At 31.2% G+C, this 19,893-nt stretch overlaps 1 protein-coding gene across 1 annotated transcript in view; it reads left to right on the forward strand.

Annotated features, from left to right (window-relative positions):
* NCAM2 (neural cell adhesion molecule 2) overlaps nt 1-18,905 on the forward strand; it is a 232,497-nt gene extending 213,592 nt beyond the window's left edge. The window contains 3 exon segments of the mRNA XM_068545688.1: nt 8,845-9,049; nt 16,657-16,776; nt 18,794-18,905. Of these exon segments, the coding sequence (XP_068401789.1) occupies nt 8,845-9,049; nt 16,657-16,776; nt 18,794-18,905 (437 nt within the window).
* The last annotated feature ends 988 nt before the right edge of the window (nt 18,906-19,893 follow it).

Raw genomic sequence — 19,893 nt, forward strand, 5'->3', positions numbered from 1 at the left:
ACTACAAAGAGTTTTATCAAAGAACCAGAAAGCTAGAAAATCACATACAATGAACTTCCACATAAGTATTAATCTCCAGCATGACTTTTATAATTTGTTTCTAGATATCTAAAGATCTCCAATGAACTCAATACATGTTCATTTAAAACACAGCTAATTACCTCTGCGTGATCCTAAAAACTAAAAATCCCTCAGACAGGTCACAAAGCACATATAAATTGATGTAATTACATATAAGTATGTACTTTTCTCAAGATTCTAACAGTTTTGATTTTTAATATATTTTTTAAGATTTTTCATTTTAGGGCTTCCCTGGTGGCACAGTGGTTAAGAATCCTGCCTGCCAATGCAGAAGACACAGGTTCGAGCCCTGTGTCAGGGAAGATCCCACATGCCGCGGAGCAACTAAGCCCGTGCGCCACAACTACTGAGCCTGCGCTCTAGAGCCTGCGAGCCACAATTACTGAAGCCCGCGCGCCTAGAGCCTGTGCTCCACAACAAGAGAAGCCACCGCAATGAGAAACCCACTCGCAGCAACGAAGACCCAACAGAGCCAAAAAAAAAAAAAAAAAAAAAAAAAAATTAAATTAAAATAAAAGATTTTTCATTTTAAAATTCCAATATTCTTTTCCCAAAATGCAATCCTTTATAAAAGACCCTGCAGTTTTCTCTTCACTGATGACAATACTCTTCACAGCCATCACAGATTTACTAGCATTATGTACTTTTTTCTTTAAATTGTTCACTGAAAAACATGTGAGATTACACATTGTACCCACACAGTTTTCATACAGTTAGTTCAGTAAGCAATTAAATATCTGAATAAAATGAACATAAATGCACTTAAAAATTTGCTAGTAAGTGCATTTTGTCAGAAAGCTGAATGATGTAAATGCTTTATCTCATAAATACTATGAGTTGTCCAAAAGGAAACCGATATTTCAGAGTAAAAGATTTGAACACAAAGAAAGTACAGTCTTAATTTAGGAAGGAGACTTTGATCCACTCTGTAATAATCTTTTGAGAGTTTTAATCTCATTTTTTACTTAAATGAAGGTGAATGTGCCTAAAATATTGTGCAAAATAACCACCACAATAAAAGTAACAATAAAGATAACCAAAAACCTAAAAATTAATGGTGAGCTAAAGAGGACAAAGTGAATTACAGAAGAAAAGAATACCAAAGTATAAATATGGATATTCTTGTCCCCAAACTGAGCAAAAGTCAATGTCACCTGTCAGAGACAATAAGAGCATTACGAATAATTATCTTTCTGTCATTCATTTTGACATCAGTCTTTCAAAGTTCAAAAAAAAAGATTTTAATTTGACATGTAGAAGTAAGGGAGGGACCAAAAAATAATTTATGATATGAATAATTAAAAAATTAAAGAAGAATGATATTAAACTAAAATCTTCTTGAGTTCTGGTCACAGTGGAACGCACATCTAAAACTAGAAGAATGAAAATATACTTAAACCTTAGGCCTTAATGAAGTGTGTTTATCAAAAACAATAAAAAACACTTGGAAAATATAAACATGTATTTACAGTTATTTTATGCATCCTAGTTCATGTATGCTAGCAATATTCAAATATTTATACTTGCTAAAATCTAAGAAGGTTTTGGGTAAAAGAAGTTCTAATTTTTTAAAAGAAGATACTATAAACAAATGATGAGTAATGAGAGGTAGCTATAAACAAAGTGAGCATAAAGTAATATATGTACAGTGTCTTGGAATTCCCAAAGTACCCTTCATATATGATTCTCAAAGAATATTTTAGCTAGGATACATGGGAATTGTTATCCACATTTCATCAGTAATGAAATGGAATAAAATTATAATTATGATTTCGATATATCCGATTGTAGTGTGTAGGCCACAAAATGAGTGAACAATACCACGGTAGAGATAAAAAATATTAGAATTTCCATCAATATTTATTTTATATCATTTTAATTTATTTTTGTATGTTTTGTAATTGTACGTTGCATTTTTTTCAAAGGATCGATACATTGTAAAATACTTTTAAAAGAAAAACACATATCATAGGAGGAGAGACTCAATTTTTCTCTGGATGTATATGGGGAAGCAATAAAAAAAAAAGGGGCTCGGATTGGAGGAAGAATATAAACTCCAATCATAGTTACTCTTGAGTTTGTTGTTTGAATTTTTTAAACATCTTGGATTAATGGAAAATGATCTAATCATCCTTGCTGATACAGTTTGCCATGATTTTCTCCTTCTTTCTATTTAATACAATTAAAGGGGCATTGACCAGACATTGGAAACCTCAGAAGTTCAAACATTTGTTTCAAACAAGCATGTTAAATATGAATGAAAATCGAATGGATCTTAGCACAGGGAGATCAGCTCGGTGCTTTGTGACCACCTAGAGGGATGGGATAGGGAGGGTGGGAGGGAGACGCAAGAGGGAGGGGATATGGGGATATAAGTATACGTATAGCTGATTCACTTTGTTATACAGCAGAAACTAACACAACAATGTAAAGCAATTATACTCTAATAAAGATGTTAAAAAAAAATGGAATGGATCCATCAATTCAGGGATTAACAGCAGTCACTATAAATGCTGGAGACCCATGGTCATGACATAGAAGAAAAATGTGGTATGTGGAGAAATGGAAAGAGTGGGGCATTGCACTCAGTTTGTTATATCAGCAGTTTTCAACATTTCCCTCTTTAATAGTGAATTTTATAACATGCTTGAATCAAAGTTTTCTTTGTTTTTTCTACTTGCCTGATTCCTCATTTAGTATAACTGAGAGAAGGCTATCAATCCTAAAGACAAATCATACCTAATTTAGGTTCTGTTTAGCAGGTCAAGTATTCCCCATAGGAAATAGAAAGTCTCATAAATGTGACTTTTCCCTACACAGCTCCTCAGGGTTGGAAAATATTATTTTCTTTCTTGACAAGTGGATTATGTCAAGTATTGTAAAGCCTGCAGCTTCATCTATGCTGGGGGAATATTGTGATTATACTTCATTTTCATTATCCCCACTGTTTTTAAAGCTGTGAAGTTTATCAAAATTTTAAAGCTTTTAAAAATATTTTTTTTCTGTTGACATAGTCTAGACCCTAGTCTCATTTCTACACTTTGGCTCTTTTTATTATATTTTCCTATTCTTTGTTGATTTGGGGGTTCCTAGGAAAAATATCACAGAACATTAATTTATCAATTTAAGATAATTTCCAAGTATGTAAGTGGCAAGTGATTTTGGAAAACAGCTGTCTAACATAACACAACAAGAAACTGTGAAATCTGTAGTTGATTTTTAAATTAGTGCAATACATTTCCTTTTAAAAGTATGTATTACTCTAGAGCGTACCTTTTATAGTGCATGGAGATTACCATAATTTTAGAAGCTCTTACTATTAAATCTAGGCCCTTCTTAATCTAAAAATCTTACCCTTTTATTCCTTTGTTGTGCTTTGGGGAATCCAATGAATGAAATTAAATTTTGGGGAACTTATGCTTCATAAGTAAAATGGGACTTAAATAGCTGTATGATAAACCCAAAGACGTATGTTAATTTTTAACTTATTTTAGTATGTATCAGGAAACCCCTCTAATACTTCACTAATTTTGTAGCACTCAATAAATGTTTGTGAAGCCTAAGTGAATAAATAGTCCTTTAAAAAAGTAATGAAACTGTGTAGACACAAAAGTCTTTAGATAACCCAGATGTTTGATTTTAAAGTAGTTGAGTGGCTGACCATCGCTGCTTAGATGGAGCTCAAATGCAGAAACTGTCTACTTCATCTTTCCACATAGGATGAACCATACGTGTGTATAGATTTATACCTAGATTTTCCAGAAATCATTTGATATTTGAAAATGTGTTACACTAGGCAGAATGAAGGAAGAATGTATAAACAGGAGACAAATAGACCTACCTCTATTGTGGAAGGGTATAGTATCTAGTTAATGTCATGAGGAACACCAAAAAGGGCTTTTCTTGTTATCTTTTATACACTTAAACTCACTGTATTTAGCAATATCGCTCATGAAAATAACTACCACTATTTTGGGAGCAACAACCAAATCTCCATTTTAGGACGCTTTAAATTAAAAGAAAAGTTTTTTCTCCATATCTTTATCACAACTTTCCACATCTAAAAGTAATTCTCAAACTATAGAAAAAGAGTTAACTAAAAAACTGAACTACTTAAGGAGTCAGAAAGCAATGCTACTTTTATAAATTGTAGTGGTTTTTGAAAAACTAGTATAAACATAGTATACTTCATGGAAAATTAATGCAGTGTTTTAGCAATGAGTTAATTTCTACAACAGAAACATGAAAACACATGCATACGACGGATTTGAAATGAAGATATTTTTCTTATTTTCTTGTTTTGATTTTATATTTTGATGACTGTTAAATTGCAAGTACATAAAGCTCTGGGGATACATACTGGTTTAGTTAGCCAATTTTTAAATTTCACAGTGTGGGAGGTACAGATTGGAGGGAGATTGTAAAAACTCACTTAGACTGATTCTCATATTTGCTTTCAATAATAAAATATGTACCTAAAAATAGATGTTTAAATTTTTGATTCCTAAATTATTTATTCTTATTCAATTCTAATATGAAATCCCTTTTCAAAAGAGCAATACAAAAGATCACTAAAATAGAAGCTGAAAATAAGAATTCAAGAAAAATACATAAAAGCAAGAAATAATTAGTTGCATAATTATACCTCATTTAAATAGTTGTTTTTCCACTAGTTGTATAGGAAAAAATGGATATTGACATTTTTATGCAAGCAAATTATACATTTTAATTTAGTCAATAAATTTTATTTCTATCTTTTGATTATTTGAAGCTGAGTATCCAGTACAAAATGTTGACTTGAACACAGGTATAAAACCAGGGAATTCCCTGGTGGTCTTAAAGTCCCATAGTGGTTAGGACTTGGCGCTTTCACTCCTGTGGTCCAGGTTCAACTCCTGGTTAGGGAACTAAGATCCCAGAAGCCATGTGGTGAGGCCAATATATTTATATAGAACCGGAAGCTAAATAGTCTTCATTTGTACAGATCTAATATTAAGGGTATTAAGGGTTGTCTTGTGACTTAGGTCACTGTACTCTCTGGACCTCATTTTTCTTATCTAGAAGATAGACCTGAAAATATTTTTGTTTAGGTAATGGAGTTTAGTAAAAATTATATCATAAAACACATGTGTAAGTATTCTGGGAAACTGAAAAGATTAATTTAAAATCCTTTAAAAAATAAATTAATTAAATAAATAAAATCCTTTAAATGATTGCTATGCTCAGTTTCAATTTGTTAAGTAATTAAAACCATAATTTACTTATAAAGAAAGATTTTTTGTATGTTATTGAGGAAATAAATCATTGCTAGTCCCCAAATCCTAGTGATGTAATGTTACACGTGATTATGACTTTGTGAATAGTCCAAAGACAAATAAATGAACTTTCACAGTAGATTAAATTGGTGTCAAAAGAAAAAAAGAACAGAAAATTTAGCTTTTATAGTTATTATAGCCTAACTTCATGGGATATGAGAATGTGTGAGCATTTAAATACATTCTTAAGCTGAAATATTTTTAAAAAATCTTTCAAAAGAAAACGTAATTAAATATTTATAACATAAACCTATTCAACGTCCATGCCTATTCTATGCAATGACAAAAATATGTTTGGTTTTTCATAAAAAATAACTTCTAGTAATCTTCCAAGATTGTAATCTTGTTTGTTAAGATTGTTAAGAAGATATAATATTGTTTCTCTAGAAAAAAGTAATAGCTATTTTAGCGTCAATATTCCCTTACTATAAGGTGCTTTACACATATAGTGTTTCTAAGAGCTTTTTCTAACTTGGGAATGGAGCAGATCAATATACTGATTTAATGCTAAAAAGGTCACGAATAAAATATTTATCATTTAAAAGCTAACTAGCTAAAACTAAGTCATTTTTTAAAACAGGGATCTTTTTCTCAGGAGAATAATCAATGCTTAACAAGAGATTCTGAAGGTCGCTGATGAAGAAATATATTTACTGGACTAATTTAACTTTAAATGGTCTATTTTTTTAACCAAAATCTCATTTCGCTAGAATTTTGTAATAATAATAATAGTATAGTAATAATAATAATACTCGTTAAATTTTTACTTAGTGTTGGGCAAAAGTGTTCGAGGTGTTAAATACATTATTATATTCACAAAAATCTTTCCAACAACCTCATGACTTAGTTTGTGGTGGTTGTTTTCCTAATTGTGCCCATTTCAATAAAGAGGCATCTCAGTCTTAGAGAAAAGTTAAATGACTCAATGAAGGATATATAGGAGTAAATGATGGAACCAGGATTTTCTGACACCAGATCCAGTACATTTAAATACAAAGCAAGAGTCTTCACATTTTAAAAAGGTAAATGGGGATTTATATATTGGGACAGATATATCATAACTGAGTTGTGGGATTTATTGTCTAGAACTATGTTTGCATGTGAGAGGAACCTAAATGAAGTAAGAAAGAAGTGATTAAAGTTCAAATGTCATTTGACTCAATGTATCCAGATGGGCTAAAGCTCAACTGGAGATGTATTTTTCTACTATTCTTGTCTGAGCTTTGGTTGTTGAATCATATGAAGTACATCCAAAAGAATTACTTATGAACACTGTAAAACATATTTTTGCTTTACATATAATCAAAGATATTTCATAGCTGAGTTGTCTTCATTATATTGTAATAGTATATTCAAATGAGAATCATTTATATTTGAAAAAGGATAATGGAAGAAAATGCATAAAATGATTTTTTAAATCACTAAAAGAAATCCTGGTGTGCTTGATACATTATTTTTACAGCAGGAGGCACTAGATTTTTTAAAATTGTGCATATAGATACATCTTTGAAAATTATTAAATAATATTTAGAATCTCATTGTCCGTTTGTATATTGGAACTTCGCATAAAAAATGATACTAAATTTCCATGGCTGAAAAATATTTTTGTTTCTCTAGTCTTTCTTTAAAATGGGTTCATGTGATAACAGTTCTGTGGAAGCTAATAATTTCTCTGGATATGTGCTAGGCAATTTTTCTACACTAAAACCATCTAAATAGCATGTTAGACTTTGATAGGGGAAGGAGATTCTCAAAATGGCATGAAAATTTTTTTTCCTCCACAACTGTCATGTGTTTATCACCTGTTTCTCATTATCGGAAATAAAATAATTACAACCAAAATCACACTTTTCTTGGGCATGTGAGTTCCAAGTTTTTTGATTCAGTGCTTAAAGAGTTCTTATGTGCAACATCATGGGGACACTGTAGAATATCTGTGTTCTAGCACAGGTGAAGAACAAAGTTGCCTGGGTAAGTGCCAGGCACCGTGTAACAAATAGAATGATTTTTATTAATCTATCTGCAAGCTCTGAGAGTGTTAAGAAATATAAATAACATGTATTTCCTGGAAAAAAATAAAATAAGTTTAGACATTAGACTCAGAAAAATAAACTAGGATTCAGACAGGTGTGACATATTCAAGACTGGCCTGTTAGTGGAAGATTCAACATAAGGACAGTTATATCAGTTCCTTTGGATCACAATTTCTTCAGTCATGATTAAAATATATTGGACCTAACTTTAAAAATATGACTTACAAAATCTTTGTTTTACATATACATTTTTTTCGGAAGTGGTTTTCTCAAAACTCAAAGTTGCATCTCTCCCTGTATCTGTCACTTGCATTGCACCCCACTCACAGGCTGAGCATGTGATTATGATGCTGAGTGAAAATTATATTTTATGATTAAAAATGATAATTACAATTTTATAATGTTGCATAAGCAAATTTTAACATGATCATGTTGATCATTTTGAACAATTCTATAAAATTGTCATGTAATTCTCTTTTTTCCCTCTAGGTAACACAGTATCACCAGTTTAATCCTGTGTTTTTCCATTGTGCTCACTTTCCTATCTACATTGTTATAGTTGTGTAATTTACCCTCATATTTGACTACAGGCATATAACGTTTGATTCATTTTTGCTGTCCTAGCCACTCTTGCCATTTTTACTCTGTCAGTCAGCCTATTCCACCCTAGTCTCCATCACCTCTTTCATGAATTCCATGACTTTTGGAATTTCCTGCAACCATATGTCTCAGAAAAGTGGCTCCCATCTTCCCCTACCTTTTCATGATATGACTTCAGAAAGGTCATAATTACCACAACTCTGTTAAAGTTTGCTTCTAGTCTAATATGATTTGTTGAAATATTAACTGGAAAAATACAAGTAAACCATTTATTCTGAAATGATGATTTTTAAAATATTTCTAGGCAGATATTTTAAAGAGCATTCTCTGTCAAAGCAAAGTGCTCCAGCATCATTTGCAAGCCCAAGTCTTAAAACTAAAATGATTCCATATAGAGCATTTATTTAACACTTCTCTTACAGGAGTTTTGACTATAATTTTTCTTTTAACAAAGTGATGATCTATTAATGGCTCTGAATTTCTGATAGAGTACAGTTAGGGTTATGATAAAATATTCATTATCTTCCCCAAAGGTAATCAAGAAGTATATTGGAAAGAAGAGTTACTTAGGGTGTTTTTTCTAAAGAAAGTTTGTAAGACATATTTCAAATCCTTATCATGTCAGTTGCTTAAAACATTGTTTGAAAACCAGACAATAGCTCGCAGCAATCATGAAATTGAAGTATGCTAATGAAGATATTATTTCCTGTCTCTTAAGTTGAATATTTCTTGGATAAGATGATTTCTTTTTTTAAATAACTGTATAATCTTTTCTAATCTGGGGTTTAATAAAATTATTTTCTTTTATTTTTAAGACACACTTTTTAATGGTCTTGGGCTTGGAGCGGTCATTGGTCTGGGAGTCGCTGCACTCTTGTTAATTCTTGTGGTAACAGACGTCAGCTGCTTCTTTATTCGACAATGTGGGTTATTGATGTGCATCACCAGGAGAATGTGTGGGAAGAAAAGTGGCTCCAGTGGTAAAAGTAAAGAACTTGAAGAAGGAAAAGCTGCATACCTGTGAGTATCAGACATCTGCATCAAAGTAATGATAGACTCTTTGTATATCACTACAAAGAGCTCAAAATTTATGTTTTCTTCATGCAAAAATTAGAGTGAAATGCAAAAAGCTTTCCATATTAACATCATCTTCAAAAGTTCTCTCATGTTCCTATCAGATAACCCACACTATTCCAGGCAACTCCCCCTGCCCCAGGCAACTAATAATCTGATTTTTTTTTATCATAGATAATTTTTAGCTCTTATAAAGCTTGATATAGTTTCCTACAATGTGTATTTTTTTGTCTGCCTTCTTTCACTCAGCATAATGTTTTAGAATTCATTCATGATGTTCTGTGTGTCAACAATTCATTTCATTTTATTGTTGAGTCATTTCTATTCATTTTTGATACATACATTTGAGCGTGTATGGTCTCATACATTATTTTCTAGGCTTAAGGATATAGGAGAATCCATTTTGCATTGCCACATTGTTTTGTTTTGTTTTTATATTGTTATTTTTGGTTTTGTTTCTCCAAAGCCCATTTCAGTCTTTCTAGGCAATTTGTCTATGACCATTTTTCATGGATATTCTGTAAGGAATATTTTCACTTCATGGGATAATAACTTAGTATACATTTTCAATTAAAAAATTACATTAAATATTACAGTCAAAATGTCACCTGCTTACTTGTTGGACACAGCACATAGCAAAGAACAAACAGAAATTAGGCTCTACTTCATGCTTGAAAGAGATATTAATGTATGACATAGTAAATATAGTGGAAACAATTCACTATTCAGTATCTCTTGCTTTCCTCGTAAAAACATATTGTACTTCCTAATAACTCGCTGTACTTTTAGATTGTCTTGTTAACTAAATAAACATATCACCAAATTTAGTTTTAGTTACTTTTTCACATATCAAGAAAACAATGTACTATGTAACATAATTATACATATATACATATGATATATATATGCACACATTGACTCAAAACTGAATTTTATATATCTTCATTCTTGCTTTGCTATTAACTAAATGGAATAAATACTAGGTAACAAGCACTTCTATACAATCTAGGGATAAAGTGGTGAACAAAACAAACAAGAACTTTGTTCACATGGAATTCATGTTTCAATGTAGGAAGACAGATAATCAACACTAAAATTGAAAATGTCTGGTAGTGATAAGCACTAAGAAAAATGAAAAACAGAATGACAATTGTTACTAGAGGTTGGGTCATTAAAGACCTCTCCAGGGAGGTGAAACTTAGGCTGAAGAGTGAGTGATAAAGAGCCAGAAATATAATGATCAAGGGGAGGAACGTTCTAAGCAATGTAACAATAAATACAAAGGCCATTAAGTCAGGAATGAGCTTGTTACTTAAAGGCCAAATGGATCTGAGTGGAATGAAGCAGGGAAAGAGAGTGGTACCAATCAGGTGGGAGAATTACCTGAGTACAAAAGTATTAAATCTTCTTGGTCAAAGTAAGGAAATATTTTTAAAATAGAAAGTGACTAAAAGTTTTTTTTTTTTACTGTTTATTTAGCTACTTGTGAAGAAGGATTACTGGAGGGTTGGTAGGTGAAAAGGAAAGATTTGGAATCAGGGAGACTGGGTAGGAGAATCTTGAAATATTCCAGGTAGAAAATGATGGTCTTCTGTACCAAGCCAGTAGTACTATAGGCATATAAAAGTGTATAGCACCCAAATATAGATGAGGTAGAGTCAAGTACTGCTGATGGATTCAACTTTGGGGTGAAAGAAAGAGAGAAATCAAAAAGGACCTTCACTTTTTTGTCTTAATTAATTACAGGGATGTTGATGATCACGTGCAAAAAAATGAGGTACATCTAAATTCTGCTGTTTGTTTTTATTTGACTTTATTAATTGGTAATTTATCCACCAACACTTTTGTTTGTAATTCCTGCCAAGTTTAATTAACCTTAAAGACTTGGAAAGATGAAAACACATGGTTCATTCCATGCTTGTTGTCTATCATAGGTTTTTAAATCACAATTTCCTCTGCCTTAGGAAAACAGTTTTCAACTCTTCTTCAAAAATTCATTATTCAAATTGGAAAATATATATATAAAACCTCAATGAGAAATAGGACATAATTGATTTGATTAATTGGATATATACTAGCTTCTAAATATGACCCCAAGCATTCTAAGACTAGTCCTTTCATGTTATCACAAGTTATAAGACTGTGTAGATTTCTTACAAAACACATTAATTAAACACTTAGAGCATTCTTATTTAAAGAACGTTATATTACAGGAAAAAAGAGAAATTAAAGTCAATGGCATACAGGATGGCATTTTGTAAAGTCCTAGAATATTCCATTATTTGGCTTTCAATGTAAATTAACATTTATCTTGAATTCTCATAGTTTATGTTATAAAATGGTTAAAGATTACTATTTTACCAAACTTTATGTATACCCTTATTTACCCAAGCATTAATTTGCAATAGCAAATATTTATTGAACACCTAGATAACCAGGCACTATCTAAGCTCCAGAGCTACAACTGTGAGGAAGCAAACTAGTCCCTGCCATCATCTAGTTACTGTGATGGGAAACACATTTCGATTAAAAAACAATCAAATGGATAAATAAATAAGAAATTTCTGTTGTAAATACTACTTTTCAAAAAAGAGTGAATTGACTTAATCAGACTTAGCTGAGCAAGTTGTGAAAGAACTAAAATATAAAAAAGAATAGGAAGTAACTAGTCAAGTGTGTGTGTGTGTGTGTGTGTGTGTGTGTGTAAATGGCTTTTCAGCATGCAGAAAGAGGGATACATAGCTCTGGCCCCCTTTACTGCCACATGGGAGAAGGGAAATACTGAACTCGAGTCCGCTCTAACCATCCTGTTCCACTTAAAGGGGAAAAAAAATGAGAAAAAATTATGAAGTTCACAGTCCGGGGGCACAGACTCACTAAAAGACAGAGACCGAATCATGGGACTATGGAATGCATCCTCTTTACACCAAAATTTACCACCACATTACTAAAGGTCTATATTTAGCAGTTCCTTCTAGCCAGTACATCATGTCCCACTATCAAGAAAAAATTACAAGGCACACTGAAGGCAAAAATCAGTTTGAAGATGCGGAGCAAGCATCAGAACCAGATTCGATAAGGCAGGGATGTTGGAATCATCAGACGAAGAATTTTTTTTTATGGTAAGGACTCTGATGGATAAAGTAGATGGAATAAGGGATGGGAAATGTAAGCAGAGGTGGAAATTCTAAGAAAGGATCTAAAAGAAATGCTAGAGATCAAAAACACCATAACAGAAATGAAAAATCGCTTTGATCAGCTTATTAGCAAGACTAGACATGGCTGTGGAAAGAATCTTGAGAAGATCTTAACAGCAAATGTCAAAACTAAAAAGCAAACAAAAAAAAAAGACTGAAAAAAAAAGAAAACAGAATATCTAATCCTGTAGGACAACTACAAAAAGCTAAACATATGCACAAAAGGAATACCAGAAGAAGAAAGAAAGAAGACACCAAGAAGGATAAAAATCAAAATAAAACACAAAAAACTACACCTAAGCATATAATTTTCAAACTACAGAAATTCAAAAATAAAGAAAAAATCATGAAAAAAGCTAGAGAAGCAAAGGTAAGAATTACATCTGCCTTCACACACCACACAAGCATACACCTCCCCTCACACATACACACACTGATTTTTATATGTACATATGTATATACGTATGTGTGTGTGTGCAATTTTTCTCACATAACAATGCAGCTTCAAAATGTCCCATTTCAGTACATGAATTTCTGACTCTTTTTTAAAATAAATAAGTAGTATTCCATAGTATTATATTATCATAGTGTGTTTATCCACTTCTCTATTGTTAAAATTTAGATAAGACTTTCAATATCTTTATAATATTAAAGTATATTATGCTGTTTTGAACTTCGTTTTTACATCAATCCTGTTGTAAATGTACATGAAGCTCCTACGTATGGAATGGAAGATCAAAACTGAAAAATACTGGCAAATTGCCCACAAAAGCCAGTACCAATTCACCTTGCAAATAATCATAGAATATATATTTCCCAATTCACATCCCAAATAATCACAGAACATATATTTCCTACAGTGCTTCTCAAACACTGACTATTATCAATTTATTTTTCAATCTAATAAGTGAAAAATATCATTTAAAATTTGCATTTTTTAATCGGGGTTGAGTCTGAGCTTATTTGTTTTATGCTTTTCTTTTGGTCACTCTATTCTTCTTGGAATTTCCTGTTCATATTCTTTACACATTTTCATAGAGTTGTTTGACTTTTCTTTCACTTGTTGATTATATAATGTGACCCTTAATCATTTGATGTTGCATTTGTTGCAAATATTTTCCCCAATCTATCCCAAAGTTTGGATTATGCTAGTGATGCCATTATTTATATGAACTTTACATTTTCATTTAAGAATTGATCAACTGTATAAAATATTCTTTCTCAGTTTGCATCAAGATATTTTCATTTTGCTCTTTAATTTGTTCAAGTTGCAAGTTTTAGTAGTATATTTCCTAACATAAATGCTCCTTGCCCTCCTAGGATGGTGATGACAGTTAACAATGATTGAGTACTGCATGTATGTCAGGCACTATTCTAAGGACACGGCAGAAATTAGTTTGGTATCTTTATCTTCTCTGTTTTACTAACCAAGCCAGAAATGTTTATGCAGTGAGTTGCGAGAACCAGCCAGGTTGGTTCTAGGACACATCCTCTTAACTGCTCTGCTACACTTGTCATCATTTTCTGCTTAATAATCAGTTCTAGAAATCTGGCCAGAATTTCTATGCTTACCAGTTTATAAATTGTAAAATTTGCTATAAATTTTGGCATATATTTTATGCCAATTTAAACAAAATATTGCTTTGTCACTCTTTATAATTCCATATTGGTAATTATTCTGATATCACTAGAAGAATAATTAAATGTAATTTATACAGAATAGGAATTAGACTCATGTAGGTTATATGTGTGCTTCAGATAGTATTTATTGTAATAAGAAAGGTTGGAAACAACCTAAATGTTTGTCAGTTAGAGACTGTTCAAATACTTCGTGGTGAATATATACAATGGGAAAGTATGCACCATGAAAAAGATTGAGGCAGCTCTAAATGCTCTTTTATGGCTTCCAGCTAATACCTAGTGTAAATTGAAAAGGTAAAATTACACACAGTTAGTATGCTATCCTTTGTTTAAAAATAATTCACTTTCACACATACATGCTGGCATATGCCTACAGTATCTCTTGGAAACAAGGCAAAAATATGCAGCAGTAATTGTCTCTCTGATAGATAACTAAATATCCTACAGACAGTGGAAGGGAGAGTCACTTTTCCCTCTCTACCTTTTTGTATTAGTCTGTACTGTATGCTAACAAGCTAAAAATCAAAAAGATTATTAAAACCAAAAATAAAGATTTTAGGACAACTCACCATTTTCTCATGTTACTCCTTCATTTCTTTTCGATAATGTTTATTTATCCTTTCTAGTTTAAAGTTATTTGCTTATCCGTTTATTTTTGGTAAGAAAGTATACAATTAAAATCCAAATTCACTATCTTTTCTATCTTTTCTTTGCATTCTGTTTCATTTCTTCACAGATCTGTACCTGTTATTAAAATAATTAAAAATAAAATCTGTTTTTTGAATCACTTTTCTGCTCAGAATCATCAATAGCCATGCTTTTCAAACAGTATCATCCTCTATGTCATCAAGAGCATTGGTATCATGAAGAATTTTTTAAAAGAATCAATTGAAGAATAACAACAACAGCAAACAACCAAGAAAAAAAACAAAACAAAAACAAAAAACTAAAATCTAATGATGAAGTGCTTCTTCATCATCTCTACTATTATATAGCTCTTGCTTCCTTGGAGCCCCAAAACAGAGGATGCTGTTAAACATGTTTGAACCAACAGCTCCAACAGACATTTGATTTTTAAAGATGTAAAAAGAGTTCTTCACTGTTGACTTCTAGATTTTCTTCAAAATTTTGTGTGTTTATGTGAGGTACCTACATACTCAAACAAAAGCAACAACATCACACCTGCCACCTGATTAAAGTGTTTTATTAGCCTTAATATTTTTCTTTTCAGGTCTCAACATTTGTGAGGTCTGTTAAATATTTGAGCCATTGTTGGGTTTTTGTTGTTTGCATTCTTTTAAATGTAATCCTAGTTTACTTGATTTTAAAGAACAAATTTCATCGTCATATGATTACGAAACCACTACAGTATCAAATAGAATACACTCACTGCCCTAATATGACCAGTGCTTCACCATTACGTCCTGCCCTCACTCCCTCATCCTGAACCCCTGACAACCACTGATCTTTTTACTGTCTCTATAGTTTTGTTTTGTTTTGTTTTTTTCCAGAATGTCATTTAGTTGGAATTACACAGTATGTAACCTTTTCAGACTGGCTTATTTACCTAGCAATATGCATTTAAAGTTCTTCTATGTCTTTCTTTGGCTTGAGAGTTCACTTCTCTTTATTGCTGGGTAATATTCAACTGTATGGATGTACCACAGTTTGTTTATCCATTTACCTGTCGAAAGACATCTCAGTTTGTTCCAATTTTTGGCAATTATGAATAGAACATCTGTACATATTCATGCACAGATTTTTTTGTGGACATAAGTTTTCAGCTCATTTGGGTAAACACATAGGGCACAATTGTGGGATTGTATGGTAAGACTATATTCCTGGGTAGTTGAAAACACCCATTCCTTCCTAATTTTTTTTCGTGTGCCATATTTGTAATCTGTATGATGAGTACATTATTCTCAACCCTTATATTTCACTTCATTCTTTATCATCAGCAAATGGCTTCCTTGTTTTTCTTTCTTTTGTTTATTTTTTGTGCTACAAAACCTTGCAGTAAAATTTCTACTCACAATTATGATAAATTACACTTAATTTCAGATTTTAGACATCTAACAAAATGACATGGATAAGAAATTATAAGTGAAAATAATCATGCATATATGTTACAATATTGTTCTTTTTAAACTATTTTCTTGAAAACATAAATATATGAAATATAAGTCAATGGTTACTTTATAGTTAAAATCATATAAATTCAGAGACATTTGAAACTAAACGTATCTTATATATAAATTTTATCTTCCAGATTTTGATATAGAAGCAATGTTATTTTTCAAATACAACATGTTTTTATTTAATGTTATTTTTAAAATAAAAATATATATTTTAATGTGTATGGCTAATTAGGGGGAAGAAGCTACTTCATGTCATAACTTTTATTTAATGAAATAATTTTCATTTATTTTCCAAAAGAAACTGCATAATCAAATTGAAAATTTGAACTACTTTTGTGAAATATTTTGATGAGGAAAAGAATTCTAGACAAAATGGAATTTCTTCTTTCTATTTTTTCTGAACAATATATGGCTAGATGAATTTAAATGGAAAACAATTCTTAGTGGTATTCTTATTCTGACCAAGCTGGATCAGAATCCAGGGGTGGCGGGATTTTGTGGAGATTTTAACCATGTTCCATAATGCATCCTTTTTTACATTTCATAGGTAAGATTTTTTTTTTCTTTATTTTTCTAGGAAAGATGGATCAAAAGAACCAATAGTGGAGATGAGAACAGAGGATGAAAGAATTACTAATCATGAAGATGGGAGCCCAGTAAATGAGCCAAATGAAACCACACCACTAACAGAACCTGAGTATGTAGCTTGAAATGCTTAATTATTCTTGGATAAGTATTTGTAAAGTGATGAACACATTATAATTATTTCTAGCACATATTGACAAATAACATCATTTTAAAAACAATGGTGTTTCTTCTTCAATGAAAGTACATGTGAATATCTAAAATCCATTTTCTATTGAGATATTTCACATGAAGATTTTGTACCATCAGAGAAAAATCTCCTGTTCACAAATATATTCAGAAGTTTATGCAAAAATATCAAAATGATGCAAGCATGTCAAAAAGTTGGATTTTCCTACACTAATCTTATTGTTTAAAAAAGTGATACTTGCAAAATGTGATTGATTTTTACTGAAATAAAAATGTGTCAGAAAATTAGCTATTGCTTTGAATATGAATATGACAGTCTAAAATAGAAATAGTGTGAAATAAACACATCTATATACTTCCCTTCGGAAATCAGAAGTCTTTTCAATGAAGCAAAATATTACACAACAAAACAAATTCCTATCTATTAATTAACACTGACTATGATATAATGGTGTGTATGAAGATTAGTTAAGAAAATGCCCTTACATAGAACGGGCCATATTTTGAAACCAAACCAAACCAAAACAAGATGATTTAATAACTACTCTGGTTCTCAATTAAAGAAAAGAAATACTCAACGTAAAAATAATAGCATTAACAGTAATCTTTAAAAATACAATTTAACATAAATATAAATAGTGAATAAATATATATGCAAAAGTACACCATCCAAGAATTAGTTGACAACACTGGTTAATTACAAATTTAACACATAGTTTTGTGAGTAAGAGATATATTAAGCATTATGCTAACCTCCCATTCAAGCTCTAAATTTCTGTATATTTTGCTGCTAGAAATAACCCATTGTTTTTATAATCCTTTATTATCAATGTTTTCAGTATCTAGGAATGGGAGAAAAGAACTCTGAATGCACTATTTATAATAAACGTAAAAGAGAGCCTGCCCTAGTAGGTACAAAGTAGATGTTACTTCACTCCAGCAATGAAATAACTTACTTTCGATTGGTTAGTTTTCGCATAATAGCTTTGACTTTCAAAAGACATGGCTTTCTCTTCTCATTCAGAAACATAAAAGAAATTACAAATAAATCCCAGAGGAACTAGCATAGTAGCATTCACTACTCCATAAAACGGTGAGGCTGAAGTCACGGAGGTGAATTAGAATTCTATTTGTAACTTAATTTTTTTGATGTGAAAAAATTACTTTGTCAAAGGAGGAAATACTGCGTTCAAAACCATATGCACAAGATGTAATAATAAAGCATTGAGTTTAGGCTGGTAGAAAAAACTCTAAATCTTGATTTATTGTCATCATAGTATGATTTGTAAAGCTGTCTTAATATTAAGAAACAAAGGTTGTTATTGCTTCATAGGTTACAATTGGAAACTCTCAAAAAAGTGCTATAAAATTACAAAAGTATCAAGAAAAAATAATAGTGAAAAGAGATCAATTAAAGAAACATATATAATAAATATAAAAAAGTGGAAAAGTCCTGAAATATATCTGTTGGCATTAAGTTCCAAAGAATATTACTAATTCACCCAGCTTTTGAATTTTATGTAACAGATATGGCAGCATCTGTTGATTGTTTTTACTTGAAAAACTGGAGTACTAGTAAATCAGCTAGTTAACATATAAAATTATTTTGGCTTTTTCATAATCCAAAACACTTCATTATATTTTTAATACATCAGAGGGTTATTAAGCCAAAGCCACCGTATAATGAACAATTTGGTGCATCCAAATCTGCAAATGCATTGTTTCATTCATTATTATTCATTACATCACATTTTTACAGTAGACAATATTGTATTATTACCTTTTAGATTATATTTCTGTCAATTTGATATTTAGCAAATCTGATTTTTTTCATTCTAATAATTGTACTCTATTTCCTTCTACAAAACAATAACTTAAATGTTGAGATACCACTTAAAGTGCCTTAGCCAATTGTTTATTATTTTTCTATTCTCTTCCAGAAAATTGCCTTTAAAAGAAGAAAATGGGAAAGAAGTCCTAAATCCAGAAACTATAGAAATTAAGGTTTCTAATGACATCATTCAATCAAAAGAAGACGACAGCAAAGCATAACACCAAGATCACAGAGTCTTTAACAATGAATGCTACAAAGAGCATTTAGATTGCAGTGACCCTATGACCAAAACTATTCCATTGACCTTAATTTCTTGGGAAACTTCTAGCTTGGAATAGCTTGTACACATATACATATGATCAAATACTCCTGCCCATGGTCCATTTCCTTTTGTTGTTGTGTTGTTGCTGTTGTTGTTTCTTTTGTTATGAATTTCAATATAGAGACCTGACCGGCACCAACTCTTGGGTATCCATTTGACTCTATGATTGAAGTACTGCAATTTATTATATGGATAAAATGCTGTGTTTCTTAAGAACTATATTTCATAACACAACCTCTCCACAAGTAGGGGTTTAAGGAAAAACAAACAAAACAAAATCTTTGTGAGTTAAATGTATAAGAAAGCCCTGCATGTTTTTTAATCCAATCTTGGGCAAATAGATTATTAAAGTGGATTTCAGTTTAAGATGAAAATACTTAATAAAGGTTACACTTTTCATCCAGAGAATTTCAGGGAACTTAGGCTTGAAGGAGCCAGTTATCTTTAGCAGATGTTAAATATGAGAGAAACTTTGGAAAACTCTTTTTAAGTTATAATTACAATGCTACTTCAAAGTTGAATTTTTAATAGACTGAAGTGCCAGATCAAAATCATTACCCATTTAAATGAATATTAGTTGTGTGTAAAATTAGATTAGAAAGAGTCCATAAATCTCTATCTCTTATACATGCCATATTCACTCACAATGGATTACACACAAAGGAAATGTATTGCAAGTGAAAATAATATTGATTTCTGCCCTCAGCTTCAAATAAAGTAAATTGAAATGGGAACAATATCAATGTTGTCTTGATATACTTATAAATATGTGATTACCTTTTACTTTTTAAAATAATTTTATCAAAAATGAGTCTTTAGTGTTCAAATACTTCGAATCATATCCTCAGATACATTTTTGCCCATTGTTTTAGATAATCTTTGTT

The sequence above is a fragment of the Eschrichtius robustus genome, chromosome 6, assembly GCF_028021215.1.
Source record: "Eschrichtius robustus isolate mEscRob2 chromosome 6, mEscRob2.pri, whole genome shotgun sequence".
Classification (NCBI taxonomy): Eukaryota; Metazoa; Chordata; class Mammalia; order Artiodactyla; family Eschrichtiidae; genus Eschrichtius; species Eschrichtius robustus.